Genomic DNA, 17,211 nt, shown 5'->3' with positions numbered 1-17,211 from the left:
GTAAGCTGGTATCTTATGAGTCAAGGCAGTGAGCTGAAGGCCGAAGTGCTTTAGAAGCATGGAACAAGAGTGGCACGACCAAGATCAAGTTTTCTTTCACCATTGAACAATCCTGAGGCATACTGCGTTCACGTTTCCTTCGATAAATGACCAAAGGGTGGCTGAGATTAAAACTAAGCTTGTAATTAACCTTGCGCAATATTGGTGCGGGCAGCAAGCTAAGAGTAAACACCGCACCGGGGTTTTCTTAGCGGCTAGCGGGAACGTTACCCGCTACCTCGGCTCTACTCGCGCATATGGACCATGGTCACGAAAGGTCTAGTAATACCGCTTTATCTTTCCTTCATGAATTGAGGGTAGTTTTCAGATAAGCAGTGGTGATTTTGAAAGGAGTCTAGGTATTATGAAATATGTAGCCCAGGCAATAATATACAATAGAGATCCAATCAATGTCAAACCGCTTAGATATCCGTTCAGAGTCCATAGTCTAGATGCTGAGGTGCCGCGGGTTAAGCTCTAATGCGCTTATTAAAGCAGGTAAGTCATTTGTGCCTTAGCCTTGCAGTAGCGGCTTAAGTTCCTTTCCGAAATTAAAAACGCATAGGATAGCAAAAGCAATAGATATAATAGTAAAGATAAGCGCAAAAATGGCAAAAAGAAACATATCTTCCTTTATCAATATACTTGCCAGCAGGCCATCGCCAGTCAGCACTATAAGTCGCGTGGTCAGATATACTATCGCTGCGATATGAAACATCTTCACAGGTGTTAGTTCTAGCTATATTAATTTTCGAGGGTTATATACGATCACCAATACCATGCCTGGCATGTACTCCTTTTTGACGCATGTAGCGGCAAGGATGGCGTGAATGATTGAAACGGGAATTATTGTCATAGTCAGTCCAAACTCTGGCTCTCGGTAGTGAACATCCACAAGGTCAAAGGGAGACTTTGAGAAGCACAAGATATGCCTGTAAGGTTAGTTTTTGTACTGCTAGCACCCTTTATCACATACCAGGTACTTGACATATCTTGCTGTCATCCTCAGATCTGGGCTGATGTGCTCGTACAAAGACCAGGAGAACTCCATGTGAAGGTAATAAGCCAATGTACACATACAAAGACTGCATGCCGATGCTATAGCCACACAGGTAATTGACATTGGGCGAGCCATTTCCCAATGCGGCATATTATTGTCTGCAAAAGGCTTTTTGTACATGTCGTAACCCCGACTGACTCTCTCAGTGGCGCCTTTTACTTGGTAGTATTCCATACCTGTGACGCAATAGAGAAGCAAATGTTGAGGATACATTGTGTCCACAGTTGAACCTTGTTCTTAATGCGACATGAATCCACGGACAGAACAGCTTGGAATCCAAAACTGATAATTGATACAGCGGCGGCCACGGGAGTGACATATGAGACAAGGACCTGATATACAACGGGATTCACCCAATCAAGATACTCCACAAGAATCGCCCTGGTATTATGAGGCAAAACTCAAGAGACACGTGATCTACCATAGATTGCCGCCTTTTAAGGTCTTCTTGCTTGCTGGCTTAGCTATTTGCTAGCCCCCCTCAGCCTCTGTCAGCTCCTACATGTGGCTATGGTAATGTTATAGGTTATAAGGATCTATGATATTAAAAGGTAGGAATCTTTCGCTACTACTAAGGTAGAATAACCCGATGAGTTGAGAGCTCTTTGCTTTTTAAGATGATTGAACTAAATGTTAGTAATAGAGGGAATGATCAGTGGCAAGCTTTAAGCTGTTACTTATAATCTTTAGTTAAGGGAAGAGAAGTATTAGTATTAGTATGTCTAAGTTAGTGCTTGCTTAATATTAGACCTCTACAGGCTACATATGCCTGATATACAGCAGATATTCTGCAACATACTGCCAATTTCAGACACATAATCCTAGTCTAATTACTGGCATTAAAAAAGGCACGGTCAACGCAGCCTGACAACCCCGACGGATCGGAATAATAGCTGACAGCATATCTTGCAGCGCTCACCCGCTCCCCGTACATCTTTCGTACTTTATTTCCTTCATTATCTGCTTTTTCGATCAAGCACAACCACACTAATATGAAGACCCTAGTCCGCCCTCATGTCATCATCGTCGGAGATGGCTTCCTCGGCGCTATGCGAATCCATCTAGTTCATAAATGGTAGAAGGGCGGCGATAGCACGTTATACGATGCGCTGAGTCGAATGGAGTTCCTCCCTAGCGTCTCCGGTAGTTTGTAAATGATGGGGAGTCGTGGGAAAGCTTGAATCTATTGTAGACTGCCTAAATCGACCAGAAGCAGCCGTGAAAGGTTCAACATGGCAAGAGTCCTACCAGTATCATCAAGTAAAAGATACATCGTGGGTTACTTATCATGTCAGCGCCTTTGGTTACACTCCCCCCCCCCCCCCCTTATTTGCTCAGTTGCTATCTTCTCCTTGTAGATTCATTCCAAATTCAAGCTGTCCGTCCTGTCTCATGCTCCCCTGCCCATAAATTCTGATTTGAAATCCTTGGAACGCGGTTGAAACATACAGCCACGATCTCTTGAGTTGAATTCCCGGTACCTTGGTGGTAGACAGCAAAGCAAATTTGGATCGATATCAGGATACCTCGAATAAATATCGTCTGCACTTTTGCAACCACCCGCTGCATATGACTCTGCCTCTTCCCAACCTCTGAAAAGTCATTGGAGAATGACATGTCCCACGGAGTCCGATGATCTCGATAGTGTCGTTTTGTTGCCCATACTGGTCCTGATAGCGCTTTACGCCCACACATATGATCTGTTGCTCACCTGTAGCCTGCTCAAGCTCTTCCTCAAGATCCGGTATAAAAAACCCGACGATGCAGCCGCATTTGTCTTCCAGTATCTCTGTGTGATCTGGCACTGGTGGGTTATATGGCATTCGAACTTCCTTTCCCAATTCGCCAAACCGCGGTATGACGATATTCGGCACAAGAGCACGGCCTAGAATTCCAGCCAGGATCTCTCTTTCGCTAATTGGGTCGATCGGACCTCCTGCAATTTTCAAATCCTTCAGCTTGCATTGCCGAGTAAGTTTTTCGGCCGGACCTTCAAAGGAAACACTCCCAGACACACAAGTTCCTTTGCAGTCCTTCGATGGATCCGTCGACTCGGACTGATTACGAGTCTTGAAGTCTAGCCTACTTATCAAAAGGTCGCTAGTTCCAGGTGGTGTCGGCATGAAGAATGATGTCTCGCCATTAAAAGCGACCCAGGTCCAGGAAGGCGCGTGGAACTCGTTAAACGTCCGCAAAGGCGCCTTACTGGCATACCAGAGCAAATTCTCCGCCGCGTCGCACGGCGATTGGAACACGATTCCGGCGTAGATCTTGCACGAGAAGTGGGCTTCTAGCCGAGCAGAAATACCACCAACAGCGGCCAACCTATCTTTGCTAAACGTCAACTGGCAGCGTTGGTAATCTGAAATGATGGGCTCCCAAGTCCGGAAAATTGGATAGTAACTTCTTCTCCACAGCGGAAGCAGAGGAGTCCTGGCAGCCTGTTTGGGATCACCGCCCTCCTCCTCACCACTTTCCGTGAAGCAAGACCAGGAGAGCTTGTTCTTGGTGTAATATATCAGTCGTCGAGAGAGGAGTCTCTCCTGCAAAACTCAGCCCCTCTTATACCAGTTGGAGCGTGGAACATAAGACGACACAATGCGTGGACGAATCGTGATGGTGTTTTTGTCGCAAGTTTTTATGGTTGGTATTTCCCTTAGCCATTGCTTCTTCCAAACATAGACCGAAGTATGGGTTTTAAATGCTCGCTGGGATAGCTTGCTGAGAGGTACTTTCTTGTAGGGAATCGTGAGTTTGACTGAAAGCGGATCGGTGTCTCGTGGTAGAAACAAACCGTGGTCGATCCCGTTGTCGTCCACGGAATCGACAGCAGCGATTGTGCAAACGGCCTCTTCAAAGATGGTTCCCATCCTATGGGACTCGTGCGACCAATCAGACTCGTCGTCTTGGATGATACAGAGCGAGTCGATCCAAAGATAACGGAAACCAAGTTGGCGTGTTACTTCAATAGCGTCCTGAAATGTGGGCGGCATATCATTCACCGGGAGCTCTTTCTGGTATCGGCTGAGGTTGTCACTCTTCAGTTTTGTTGCGACTTCTTTGCTCCAACGATGGCTCAGGGCAATGTACTGTCCTGATGCCTTGTTCGACACGAAGAGACGTGGCTTAGCCCGATGCTCTTTTACATCGCCCACATCGATAACTCTGGTCGGTAGCACCGTGGTCTCTTCGGCTGATTCATCTGTCATGGAGTGTGATAAGTGACACCCTTCATGGCTGGCCATGCAGGTAGAGAGCCATTTTCGAAGCACTCTGTAGTTTCTTTTAGATGATGCCGGTTCTATATCGGTGAGCGGCACAAAGCCGTGGGCTCCATATAACGAGTCTACCTATACGTGAGAATGATGAACCTGTTAAATTATAATAGGAAAAACTACATACCTGCTGGAGCTGTAATCTGAATTGTCTCACGATCGTTGAAGTTTCCCTTTCTTACCTCCCAGCTGTTCTTGAGGTCACTGATATATTGGCTCGTGCTCCAGTTCAACTCGGCCAGTTGTTTCAACTTTTCAATGAGTGGCGATTGCCCTGAGATTGTACTTTCTTCCCTGGAAACTGCTGACAGCTCGGGTAATCTGGGAGTCAAAGAGTCATATTGATTGTGCATCTTGTAGGAGTCAAGGTTGACTAAAAGCTTGCCAGTTGAGCAAATCATCAACCGACATAATGCGCATGTTTTCCCAGATATAATCGTGTCGCGATATGCCAATGGGTGAGTATAGCCGTCTCGAAGCATGACAAACGTCAGGGTGCTGCGTGGCGCGCATAGCTGCTGAGGGCGGTGCGCAGTTGCCATTTCGCCAGATTCGCAGCCCAGAGGGTGAGAAGAAGATGTAGCTCGGAGTCCTTATATCTACCACGTCACTTTTTGTTGGAGTGAGAGATTGTGGGGAAAGAGTTGAAAAATACACCCGGTAAGGTTTGTTGTCTGATCTTAGAAATACGGACTCCACGTGGATCAATATGACTGGGCTCTGCAAGTCTCGTGTTGTGTCCGCCTTATTGCCTCTTTATGCACCTCGCCTTGATCTTACTGCGGAACATGGCCAATGAAAAGGGACTTAAGCTAAAGTTAATATGTCTTTTAACAAACATAAGTCCCTCCTTAAGTCTAACAAACGAAAAAACTACCTGTGCAGTTAATCAAGAGAATACAGAGCATAGACAGGTGCGAAGAAGGCAGTGATATTGAATTTTTTTGCTTTGCGATTGTAATTCATATATGCGGCTGGCCGAATAGGGACTGTCTTCTTGAGTTTCTAGACCGCAACCTAGGCAAAGTAGAAGAGAGTTGCAGCACAAGCCTGCTAGCGGTATTTTAATAGTGGAATATAAGCCCTCCACAAAACGAATTAATACTTGCAGTTATGTTGCTCCTCAGGAGGAAGAGTAGTATAGCCAGCTATGCTATCGACAGTAGAGTCGGGTCTGTTTACATAGGGGATAGGGGTGTGGGGCATAAAAATGGGCTTAGTCCCAGAACCGGATCCTCAGCCCTCGCCCAGCGGCAGCTCAGCCTAAAACAGTAAGAACTCAGCTCTGGGAATGTAAAAGGATTTTGGTTTGCTTGAGTTTCTTCTCTGAGTAAGTTGGTATGTTGGTAATGCTGTTGAATTACAAGGCGAAAATCGGAAGTCTCCATTAAACGTAACCCGGGCATTCTTGATGCGTAGCATTTAATTGCTTCCTGGGTCTCATGATGTCTTTGACAATTGTAGGGAAGGATATTTATGTGAAAATACGAGCGTTATAGTTATTTTAGGCTCTTGCAAATTCAGCATAAACCCAAGCAAGCCGAGTCATTGCATTCACACCGACTGAAGAGTGGAAGCAAATTGACTCGGGCACCGCTTTCGTAGGCCTCGTGTAAATGGGGCTCCGTAGAGAATTGTTTCGAGCCGGTGAGTCACGTAATCCTTTCGATCATTTGTCCATCCTTCTTTATGGATATCATGCCACCTGGTTGCATCCCAGTCTGAAAAGCAAAGACAGAGGGAATCAGAGAAAAGACACATGAAGCAGACCTCGATAGAGTCCCTGAGGCGAGTGCTATCTGAGCTACAATCAGCATGAGAATAATATGTTTTAAGCTTCCTCTTTCGTATTCCCATATCGAATAAGTCTAAACCTATCCTCCAACCAGATCCCTCACTTACCGCTCAGATACTCTACAAGGCTATGTTTCAACCCCGCTCCAACGCCAAGAATTCACAAAGTCCCCTCCAACGTTAGCGACCTGCCACAAAGAGCAATGCCGATGCACAAGCGGCCCGTCCAAATGCAACCTTGCGTCAATTCGTCCGCACGGCATAAGGTTTGATTCTGGAAGGTCAACAAGCTATTATGCTTAATCTGAGGGATCGCGTCACTAGGAACTTATGGAGAGTGATAGGCGGTATGGTGTAATATATCTCCTGCCACGAAGGTCACGGAGCAATAGTGTTATGACGACTGATGGGATGCAGCTCCTTCCTAACACAGCCTTCGGAGGAACATCGCCATTTTCTATATAAGTCGTGATTTCCATGATCGACGGTTGAAGTTTTAGCCAAGCTCTTTGTGTCACTCCAGCTTCAGTCCAGACTTTGATTACCTGCCATCATGCGTGCTACTCTTGCTCTTGCAACCCTCATCGGGTTGTCGAATGCTGCTGCCATCGACCCTCGCAAGGCTGAGCCTCTCTACAAGATTGAGCTTGCACCTGGCGATGTCCGCACCGTCACCGAAAAGGAAAAGTGGGCATTGAGAGCTGTAAGTTTGATGTCCTCGCACAATTTTTCACCGAGTCTGACCGTCACAGGAACACAAAACCTTCATCGATGTCACCGACCTTGATGAGCCCGGCTTCAGCCTTCAATTCCTCGCCAGTTTCCCTGGCGCAGTTGCACAGACATCTGCCGTCAACGCTCTCATTCCTAAGCTGAGCCAGACAAACCTGCGCAGCACTTTGACGGAGTTCTCCAAGTTCCAGAACAGATACTATAAGTCTACTTATGGTCAACAATCTGCTGAGTGGCTTTTTGGGCAGATCCAGTCTATCATTACTGCCAGTGGAGCTAAGAACGTCAAGGTTGAGAAGTTTACTCACTCTTTCAGACAGCCTAGCATTATTGCTACCATCACTGGAAAGAGTGCTGCTACTATTGTTGTTGGTGCTCACCAGGACTCTATCAACCTTCGAAGCCCTGACACTGGCAGGGCTCCCGGTGCTGGTTAGTATAGTTCTTTCTTTTGAACGGCCATTACTAATTGATGTAGACGACGATGGCTCTGGAACCGTCACCATCCTAGAGGCTTTCCGTGTCCTCCTGACTGACTCCCGCGTTTCAACCGGTCAAGCCCCCAACACCATTGAGTTCCACTGGTACGCCGGTGAAGAAGGTGGTCTTCTCGGAAGTGGTGCTGTCTTCCAGAAGTACAAGCAAGACGGCCGACAAGTCAAGGCTATGCTCAACCAAGATATGACTGGCTATGTCAAGCCAGGCACCACGGAAGTTGTTGGAATCCTGACCGATAACGTCGATGCTGGACTGACTGCTTTCCTCAAGAAGGTTGTCGCTGCTGTAAGTCTTTGTCTCCAATTTGCAAAGCCTGAGCTAACTGTGAAAAGTACTCCAAGCTCCCCACTGTTGACTCCAAGTGCGGTTATGGTTGCTCTGACCATGCCTCCGCTACCCGCCAAGGCTTCCCCTCGGCTATGGCTTTCGAGTCTACCTTTGATGACAGCAGCCCTTATATCCACGGCACCACTGATACTATCGACACCGTCAACTTTGGCCATGTTCTTGAGTTCTCCAAGATCTGCCTTGGATTTGCTTATGAGTTGGGTTTTGCTACTAACCTGTAAGCGGAAACGTATCAATTGATGACGATTCGAGGACTTGGGAGGCCAGTTGAAACAACAGTGGTTCAGCTTCGTGTAAATAGATTATGAATTGATTCTGCACATATCGGCAAACAAGATAGAGGAGTCCGCCTCCGCCAAAGAAGCTCATAAAACGCTAGGTCACTTTACAATTATTGAGAACTTGTCAAGAGAGGTAATATGTCCAGTTCAATGCTGTTTTAGTTAAAATGGAATCATGGTTCTCAATCTGTACAATGCGGAGAAGCATCGGACATCCGAGATCTGGAGCTGGCTTACACCAAGCTTAAATAGGAAATAGTCGTTGGGCGTGATTGGGTCAAGTCCCTGTGGATGAGGTGTAAGCACGCTATTCCAACGCCAAAGTTGTCTCGGTAATTCACTGAATCCCGAATCTGACGCATTTCATTATTCGGAAAACCTTCAATTGTGCGCAAGATGTTTATAAAAGATTCTCATTCACGATCAATAAACATTGAATTATATCTTGCAGACCAGTCACCTCACTTATCACAAAGGAAGGACGATTATATCCAAAATGTCCCCAATTCTTAGCTCTTCATTCGCCATCCCAAAGGGATCAACTATTCTTGTCACTGGCGTCAATGGTTTTATCGGTTCCCATGTCGCAAACGAATTCCTACAGCGTGGATATAACGTCCGAGGAACTACTCGCGATACATCCAGAGCCGCATGGATTAAAGACTTGTTCTATCAACAATACGGCAAAGAGAACTTCTCGCTCTGTCCTGTTGCTGATTTGACTTCTCCTCATGCTTTTGACGAGGTGATAAAAGGTAACAAGACCAGCTCACTCATCCTTTGACTCATTACTAAATATTTCAAGGCGTCGCTGCAGTCGTGCATGTTGCTTCGCCACTGGGCCTTGACTCCGGCATTGAGACCATGATACCCGATGCAGTCGCTAGCGCCCTAAATGCTTTGGAAGCAGCCAACAATGAGCCAAGTGTAAAGCGTTTTGTATACACTAGCTCTTCAACCGCAGCAGTTTTCCCCGAGGCAGAGGTACCGGTTATGGTGGGTACGGATACCTGGAACGACAAGGCTCTTTCAATCCTACAGAACTCAGCCTCAACACCTGAATGGTATGTTGCGTATGCCGCTAGCAAGGTTGAGGCGGAGCGAGCCGTATGGAACTTTTATCATAATTATGTGACGCGTCGCTCTGACTTGATCGTGAACACGGGTTGGTATTTTCACGTGAAGACTTGGTGGAAGGCCTTACTGACGAGTAGTAGTACTTCCGAGTACAAACTTTGGTAAAAGCCTCGATTGGAAGCATCAGGGATACCCATCGACGTCGTCATTCATCAAGACCTTGTGGAGCGGTACTGCTCTAGATTTACTAACCAATGCCTCACCTCGTATGTCAACACGAATATCCCCCGACTTCAACTAGTCTGACTGACATTATCGCGTAGAATATTTTATCGATGTACAGGATGATGCGAAGCTTCACGTTGCGGCGACCTTGCTAGATGGTGTCCGAGGGGAAAGGATCTTCCCTTGGGCAGAAACGTGGAACTTGGACCAAATTCTAGCTATTCTACGGGCGCAGAATCCCGACAGAACTTTTGTCAAGGACTTCCAGGCTATGCGATATTTGGCGGATATCGAAAAGCCGAGATTACGGTGCATTCAGCTTTTGCAAGCGCTGGGTGAAACTGGTTTTACTTCTTTAGAGGAGAGTGTCAGGCTCAATAGCGAGGACTTGGCCAGGGCTGCTTGAAGCGTGCATATGCAGGAGGTTATCACAACGTTGACGCGTCAACCGGTAGTTCAGTAAAGTCAGTAATCAATGGAATAACTTTTAAAGCCGTCGGACTACGGAGTATTCGGGTCGCCGTAAATGATATTGTATGTCACTAGCGCGCTGTCTCGTGAGCCCCCAATGCCGAAGTTTGAGAAATGCAGCCACATTATAAATCACATTTCCACTGCCGATTGGTTCGCAATACGAAACATATAGCGGATAATCTCCGTTTCATCCGTCGCTCTCGGCTGTTGAGCGTACCTTGATGTAAATCTTGGCTATGATCGGCACTGGGGAAACATGCTCACGTTGCAGCAGAACTCAAATTTCTAACAGCTTCATTTTTTGCTACCCATTGAATTGGTTCATCGAGATGCGAAAATGATGACGACGCATACTAATGGAAATTACAAAGTCAAATACAAACTTAACAAGTATCAACCGGAATATTAATAGACTTCCCTTCCCTTTAGTGCCCGTTGAACTCAGCCAGATAACTAACTTTGTGGCTTCGGCACTCCCAAGCTCCAACGGCTGTGAAACCAACGTCCTTCCTTTCTAAGCCAATAATTATTAATTCATGACATGCTCGTGTCGACTCAGACTCTTCGGCAATTGACCCAGGAACCTTTCCCATTCGTCCCCTGGTTTGGAATCAGGAACCCCCCTTGTTTCCACCAAACTTAAATAAAAAACACCACCAATAAATACCCTCCGCGCCTTAGCGTCTAACGCTCAAACACGCCCGCAGAGTAATTGCGATGAGCCCAATCTACAATAGAACCTAATCACTTTAAGCCTAGATAAAACAGAGCCTCCGTCGACCCGAAAGTTTGTTTATCACAGAGTTTTCCAGGGTTTGAGCACATTAATAAAGATCCAGTTTTCCCCAATCTGCATCTGGGATCATGATCTCATTTTCTTGCTGACTTGCCTTGGCATACATTGTTTTGTGTTCGACTTGCGTTTTGGTTTTCGTCATGGAGTCGAGTGCGAGTTCTATCGTTGCGAAGCGCGAATCTCTTCCCACTGCTGGCAGTGTTTTCTTCGTCTCTTCTAATGGGCGCGTGCTGAAGCTGCCGATCCCGAGTAAATCATATCGTGATCCGCTTACGTGGTCTTGGTCGAAGAGGCTTTTGGCGTTTTTGGCGCTGCAGTGCTTTTCGATGGCTGCGTCGTTTGAACTCAATTTACCTGGGTTGTTGCTTCAGGCAATTGGGGAGGAGTTCAAAGACAAGGTAAATAATCAAAAAGATTTGCTCTCAAGAGTGAGATGCTAATTGGAGTGCAGCCAATGGGTCCTTTTGGAGTACAGTCCTTATCCTCGGCGATGACTCTCTTTACTGGAGTTGGATACTTAATCGGCATTCCTCTATCAACAGCAGTTGGACGACGACCTATTGTTGTTGCTGCAGCTGTAGTTACGACTCTTTCAACTCTATGGGCTGGCTATGCTGGATCATTTCTTCAGTTGATTGTCGCTCTCAGCTTCCAAGCCCTCGCAGCCGGATCAGCGACCGGAATGGTAAGACTGCAGCTCCCCATCGCTAACGAGTACTAACAATCACAGTTCATACTCATTCTTATCGACGCGACATTCATTCATGAGCGTCCCAGTGCACTCTCACTATTCTGGTGCACAGGCTCAGCACTCATCAAACTCGCTCTCTTGATACTTCCATTGACAACTGACCTCACATCAAGCTGGCGATGCGTATACAAGGTTTGGCTTGCGCCTTGCATACTCGCCTTTCTCTTGGTTCTCTTCTGTGTCCCCGAGACATACTTCCTCCGACCTCCCGTCGCACTGGACGGTCGAGTTCTTGTTCAGAGCAGCTCTGAAAAGGTTCAGATCTATGGAGGTTGGGATGAAATTGAGCTGATCAGGAATGGCAAGCCTCTACCTGATTTACCGTCTTCGTGGTCAATCTGGTCTCACTTCAAGGTGTCGCGAGCACCTGGTACAAAGTGGGAGTCGATGCTTGCGACATATGGACAAATGTTCCTATGTATTCTCAACCCTCTAACCTTTTGGGTCTCTCTACTCACGGGTATCATCCTCAGTGGTGTTATCTTCCTAAACCTTACTCAACCATCCGCCCTCATCGAAATGTACGGAGTCAAAGACACAAGGTGTATCAATGGCTTGCTTGGAGTCGCCGGCGTCACTGGCTCACTTCTGGCGTTCCCTCTAACGGGACCATTCGCTTCCTGGTTTACGCGATGCTACACCTTTCGTAAAGGTGGCATTCGTCACGCCGAAGTCTATCTGGCATTATTTGCTATCCCTGTCATTACCGGCCTGACAAGCGTCCTTCTCAATGGTCTCGCCCTTGTCAACAAGTGGCCTTCAGCCTGGATCTACATCACCTCAGCCATCAGCATCATGAGTTATCTCACCGGCAATGTCGCCTTCACCCTTTGGATTACCGAGGCTTTCCCACGATGGGCGGCAGCAGCACTCGCTGTTCAGCTTTTCACAGGAAACATGTTTGGTTTCGGGATCGGCACGGCCATAGCGCCTTGGGTTGAAGATGACCATATTCTACAGCCAACTATCCTCATCTTAGTCCTGATGCTTGTTATGGGTGCTATGGCGGTCCCGGCGGCGTTTTGGGGCAAGACTGTGAGGCAGTATATCCAAGGACGATGGAGTGACTCTGAAAGAACTGCGCTTCGCCCTCAGTAAGCCATCGCGGTATTAAAAAGGACCTGAGGTCCATGTACAAGCCAAGCAATGGCACAAAAGTGTTTTCTTAGCGTTTATAATAATGAGATAAAATACTATATCATACTCCCTCGTTCCATGCTTTTGTTCTCAATCACGAACTAATTCGTTCCGAGACCACCGCTGTTACGCATGCCGCCTTTTTGCAAGGCGCGTTGTGAAGATTCGCCAGATGAAAGACGCGTTTCCACACTGCTTATCGATCTTATCAGTAGCAACAATCCACAATATAAATGGGTCTCTGGCTATGATTTCATCGCCATTGCTCGACTCTGCTCGCTTAAAGTATGGGCCTGGTTCTGTGCGCAGATGTCGCGAGCTACCCTGAATCAAAGGCGTCAATTTGGTCAATTGAACCCTTCATCCGCCAAAGGAATCAAAGGCGAACAAGTGCCGAGTTGCGACTTATTATAATAGCTGCAGCATATTTCTAAACATAATAATATTTCGTGAGTTGAGACAGGGATCACTTGAATAAATAAGTCTACAGACCTATTTATATGTTGAATGACGTGACAGCTACTCTCCCTGGAAGCGAATATGCCAGTTGAAAACTCGCCCTTCGGTCCCTGACCATTCGTTCTTTTTCGCCCATCCTGGTCGTGGATCAAGCCCTTCAATCGTCATGGGTCGGCACGCTTCATCCGAAACAGGGGACCTTTGTTGCCATTGGGAGAACGGGATGTGGGCAAAGTGCTAAGAAGAGAGATCTTGGCAATTATCTCCCACCGCAGTCTAAAGGTCCAGCTTTCATCCCAAGCGAGGAGGGTTTCTGCTATTCAACCGTTGTCGGCCCGGAAAATGTAACTACGCCGACGCGCCGAGAGATGAATGACCTGAGCGATGCGGGGCATCAACAGCAAGACATCGTTATCGGATCGCTCAAGAAATGTATGTGGAGATCCTCTGTGTTTGCTAAGTTGACATTGTCCTTATAAACAGTTATCAACTGAGCTATAATTATGCAAGGATATAGCTCGTACGTACGCAACAGGTAAGTCAATCGCACGCGAACGGAACAACGCGCCCATTTTGAGAACTTCCCTACCCTATAAAACCAATCCACTAATACCCCCAGCAACGCTCAGCTCCCAACTCGCTATCCGGCTCGCTAAACCCGAGGACCTCCTGGGCCAGTTCCGCTTATCGAGCAAACACCTAACCCAGTGGAGTTCAAAATGTCACCTCCCGCCGCCATCAGTCCGGTGTTTCAGCCCTTCCACGCGGAAACGGTGGGAGAGAAGTTCCTCTCAATTTAAAAATAATACGAGGAATCACGGTCAAATGAGGAGATTCGTTCGTGGTGGCGGCGGAGAAAACGGTGGCTGCGCTAGAACAACAGCGGGATATCGGTGGATCTGACCTGACTATGGGTCTCCGTTGCAGGGGTTGGTGAAATGAAACGGAATAAGAGAGGCTATATGAGATGATAGGAGTCAAAGCGTGAGAGAGAGAGGATGAATTGAGATCGTATAAATGTAGTAGGGTGCCAGCGTTGTTGTTTGTTTGGTCATCGGTTCTAGTATCGCTCATTCTCTCATTTTATCGCACTCTTTTGCACCATTCGCTCTTTAACTTACTCTTCAGTGACCGTCATTCGTTTATCTCACGTCAACACTCATTCAAAAGTTATTTAATCAATCAACATTGAAAATGCGAGCTACTCAGACCCTCATTGCCCTTAGTGGCGTTCTCGGCCTCGCTCAAGCAGGCCCTTGCAAGCCTCAACCTCCATCTTCCATCGTCTCCAGCACTGTTGTCATCAAGAGTGCTACCAGGTATGACATTCTTGGACACTATCGATAGAGCTCCACTGACAATTTTTAAGCACTGGATCTGTCCCTCAGCCCACCACCACTGCCGGCGAAACCAGCACTGTTGAGACTACCTCTGTTCAGCTCAGCACCAACGAGATCACTTCTACCGAGACCGAAGTCCCCACCACTACCGCCGCCATTGAGACCAGCGCTACATCCGCCACCACTGATGTCCCCGTTCCTACTCCTTGCGCCATCGAGCCCGGATGCCAGGCCGCCGGTTTCAACGTCGACTACTACAAGAACGTCTTCGAGCGCGGCTACGGAAACGACGAGATGTCCGTTCCTCCCTCATATTACATCACCGATGACCTCACCCCCCTCGACTCCTCCGTCACAAGCGAGACATACTTCGCCCAAGATTACATGCAGGATCTTGCTGGATACCCTCAGATCTTCCCTGATTCCGCTTACGCCGGAAAGGCTTGGTACGTCGGCTACCATCGCACTCTCGCCGGTGGTATCAAGGTTGACGCCAACAACTTCACACTGGTTTACACCGGTTACTACAAGGCTCCTGAGACTGGAACCTACGAGCTCTGCGTTACTGCTGATAACGCCAACACTCTTTACTTCGGCCAGGGGAACGCCTTTGAGTGCGGAACTGGCGAGACTGATCCTAACGCTCCTGCTCTTGTCCTCACTGCTACTGGATATCACTTCAACAACCCTACTCAGTGCGGTCATGTTGATCTTATCGCTGGACGTCACTACCCTGTTCGCAATGTCATGGGTAACAAGAATGCTGTTTCCGCGTTTGAGTTTTCTGTTAAGACTCCTAGTGGTGATAAGACTCATGACTTTTCGGGCCAGGCTTTCCCTGTTGCTTGCGGAGTGAAGAACTAAGTCGGCGGGGATTATTATTTCACGATCTAATGCTACGGGACTCCATGACACAAGTTTTGATGTCTACATGAGTTCACTTCACCAGTACTTTTAATTTTATTCTGTAATAGTTAATGTTTTCAATATAATCGACAAGGATTCCACCATGTCCTGAAGCCACACTGCGCTACGACTGATACGTATAACACAGTCGCTCTCCCTGCGTATCCATAGCTTCCTCAACAGTGACATAGCGCCTACCAGGAAGCAAATTCCCAAAATCCATCACATAAGCAAGTGTAATGTTCTTATACTCCTTGTCCCCAAAGAAGTCATAAGGATACGCATACTGAGTATCAGGCCCGCTGATGTCGCTCTTTCGAGCAGGCCAGTCCAGTCGCTGCCATTTATCCCAGAGTCGATCAACGTTGGTGTGATGTAACCAAAAGATAGGATCGCCAGGCGAAGAGTACATGTCACCCATCTCACCGAGACTACCTCCAATTGCGAGATGGCCGCCGCCGTGGTATCCTTGGGATTCGGCACTAACGCCACCTTGGACACGCTGATCAAACTCAAAGAAGTCTTTAGCTTCAAAAGTCCAGTCAACCACGGTTTGGTTGAGCTTGGAGACACCATACTCTGGAGCGATGTCGCGGGCCAGACAACGTGGGTTGTAAGCAGTGGAGTTATCTTATCCAATTAGTCAATTGTTTGAGAGGCTCTCACTCATATTGACATACCTGGTCCTGCATGAACCTCGAATTCTCCCTTGGCAAAAGGGCCGTCGGTAACGCAGCCTATCGTTCACGTTAGCGCTTCTTAGTCCTGGAACGGTGGTATGACATACCTCCTCCTGTCCTGCCAGAGACCTGTCTAGTCACGTTTGTCCAGCTACTGGTGTCAATGAAAACCCCGTTATCTCCGAAGCCGGTGCCTGCATCGAAAATGGGAGAGTTTTCGAAATCCTCTACAGACTTTGAGTCTAGTGTCCAGTCTGAACCCAGGTGGTTAGTATTAATAAGTATTCAGGGACTTATACATACCCCAGTATGGTTGAGCTCCACTGTAGCAACACAGATTTCGAAGATCCTTCTCATATTGGGCGATGAACATTCGGTGCCAGCTATTTCTCTCATTAGTTACTGATGCAGTGATGTGAGTGCTGGTAGTACTGACGCTTGAAAGAATCCCTGCATGTCCAATTAGCTCGAAAGAAGGGAGATGAAGAAGTTCAGAGACTTACGACATAGTGAATAAAGTCAGTATTCACGATATGACTGACTTGAAAGTCGTCAAAGCGGGACTTGGCACCAGCGTATATGTTTCCAGTCTGAGAAGGCTTCAATGCAAGACACTTGACCGCATCGATATACTCATGCCTCTCTTTGGTGCTTAGTGTTCTCCTAAAAGCAAAGCCAATATTGTCAGCAACTCGAAGGCATCAAGAGATATCGAATTCATCAGTGCTTTATGCGGCGACGCTGCGACTTACCATTCTTTACGAACGACAGGACTCTTGCAGCCCCACTTGTGAGTAGGCGCACATAAGCTTGGCACAGCAGCAAGAAGAGCTGTGACTAGAAGGGAGGATAGATGCATAGTGATAAAGCAAGAAGTATCAATTACTGAAAGGAGGACCTGATAGTATTGTAGTTTCAATGAAATTGGGCGGGATGCTGTTTCTTAAATTACGCTGTCTCGTCCGCTGGGTATTGCTCTATATAAGACTATTTATGAAGGATGAGGTTTAGCAAGGAATGAGGGCTGAGATAGGGTGCTAATTGGAAAGTGACAGAGCTCCAGTAATTATGTAAAGTCTAGACTCAAGTCCCAAGCTTGCTTACATGTAGAAATGAGACATATAATCAAACTCTAAGCCGTGTAAGAGAAAGTATGGTATGATAATAGAAATCCGTAATTGCTAGTGGGATGCTTACTGGGGCCCTTCATTTCCTCGCATTCCAAGCAATATTTACCCGGACTTGCAATGACACATCTAACACTAACCAAAATTGGCTTACGATTCTAGAATTTAGTAGAGATATTGACCTTAATTTTAAAACAACATGTTAGGTCGAA

The 17,211-nt window shown here is 47.1% G+C and overlaps 7 protein-coding genes across 7 annotated transcripts; 4 read left to right on the top strand and 3 right to left on the bottom strand.

Moving 5' to 3' along the window:
* Window positions 1–938: 938 nt before the first annotated feature.
* On the bottom strand, window positions 939–1,312 carry BKA55DRAFT_539163 (uncharacterized protein; the record flags this gene model as incomplete). Its single annotated transcript, XM_046190102.1, has 2 exons — window positions 939–971; window positions 1,016–1,312. The coding sequence occupies 2 exons, from the start codon at window positions 1,310–1,312 to the stop codon at window positions 939–941; spliced, it is 330 nt and encodes a 109-aa protein (XP_046050578.1).
* A 1,177-nt stretch (window positions 1,313–2,489) lies between these two features.
* On the bottom strand, window positions 2,490–4,916 carry BKA55DRAFT_593895 (heterokaryon incompatibility protein-domain-containing protein; the record flags this gene model as incomplete). The annotated part of the gene is made up of 4 exons (XM_046195606.1): window positions 2,490–2,580; window positions 2,765–3,642; window positions 3,685–4,445; window positions 4,502–4,916. 4 exons carry the CDS (start codon window positions 4,914–4,916, stop codon window positions 2,490–2,492), a joined length of 2,145 nt encoding a protein of 714 aa, XP_046050577.1.
* A 1,805-nt stretch (window positions 4,917–6,721) lies between these two features.
* On the top strand, window positions 6,722–7,967 carry BKA55DRAFT_593894 (uncharacterized protein; the record flags this gene model as incomplete). The annotated part of the gene is made up of 4 exons (XM_046195605.1): window positions 6,722–6,871; window positions 6,921–7,332; window positions 7,379–7,683; window positions 7,731–7,967. The coding sequence occupies 4 exons, from the start codon at window positions 6,722–6,724 to the stop codon at window positions 7,965–7,967; spliced, it is 1,104 nt and encodes a 367-aa protein (XP_046050576.1).
* A 556-nt stretch (window positions 7,968–8,523) lies between these two features.
* On the top strand, window positions 8,524–9,735 carry BKA55DRAFT_689828 (uncharacterized protein; the record flags this gene model as incomplete). Its single annotated transcript, XM_046199400.1, has 4 exons — window positions 8,524–8,782; window positions 8,833–9,192; window positions 9,245–9,370; window positions 9,428–9,735. 4 exons carry the CDS (start codon window positions 8,524–8,526, stop codon window positions 9,733–9,735), a joined length of 1,053 nt encoding a protein of 350 aa, XP_046050575.1.
* A 1,004-nt stretch (window positions 9,736–10,739) lies between these two features.
* Window positions 10,740–12,519, top strand: BKA55DRAFT_738028 (major facilitator superfamily domain-containing protein; the record flags this gene model as incomplete). Its single annotated transcript, XM_046201383.1, has 3 exons — window positions 10,740–10,997; window positions 11,051–11,284; window positions 11,330–12,519. 3 exons carry the CDS (start codon window positions 10,740–10,742, stop codon window positions 12,446–12,448), a joined length of 1,611 nt encoding a protein of 536 aa, XP_046050574.1. The 3' UTR covers window positions 12,449–12,519.
* Window positions 12,520–14,140: 1,621 nt separating this feature from the next.
* On the top strand, window positions 14,141–15,150 carry BKA55DRAFT_689826 (uncharacterized protein; the record flags this gene model as incomplete). The annotated part of the gene is made up of 2 exons (XM_046199399.1): window positions 14,141–14,265; window positions 14,316–15,150. The coding sequence occupies 2 exons, from the start codon at window positions 14,141–14,143 to the stop codon at window positions 15,148–15,150; spliced, it is 960 nt and encodes a 319-aa protein (XP_046050573.1).
* Window positions 15,151–15,316: 166 nt separating this feature from the next.
* On the bottom strand, window positions 15,317–16,731 carry BKA55DRAFT_593890 (uncharacterized protein; the record flags this gene model as incomplete). Its single annotated transcript, XM_046195604.1, has 6 exons — window positions 15,317–15,822; window positions 15,873–15,929; window positions 15,980–16,106; window positions 16,176–16,255; window positions 16,372–16,535; window positions 16,625–16,731. The coding sequence occupies 6 exons, from the start codon at window positions 16,729–16,731 to the stop codon at window positions 15,317–15,319; spliced, it is 1,041 nt and encodes a 346-aa protein (XP_046050572.1).
* Window positions 16,732–17,211: the final 480 nt, after the last annotated feature.

The sequence above is a fragment of the Fusarium redolens genome (assembly GCF_020744475.1).
Source record: "Fusarium redolens strain MPI-CAGE-AT-0023 chromosome Unknown BKA55scaffold_7, whole genome shotgun sequence".
In the NCBI taxonomy this organism is placed as follows: Eukaryota; Fungi; Ascomycota; class Sordariomycetes; order Hypocreales; family Nectriaceae; genus Fusarium; species Fusarium redolens.
The sequence above is the reverse complement of the archived record's forward strand: the minus strand, read 5'-3'. Positions and strand labels throughout refer to the sequence as shown.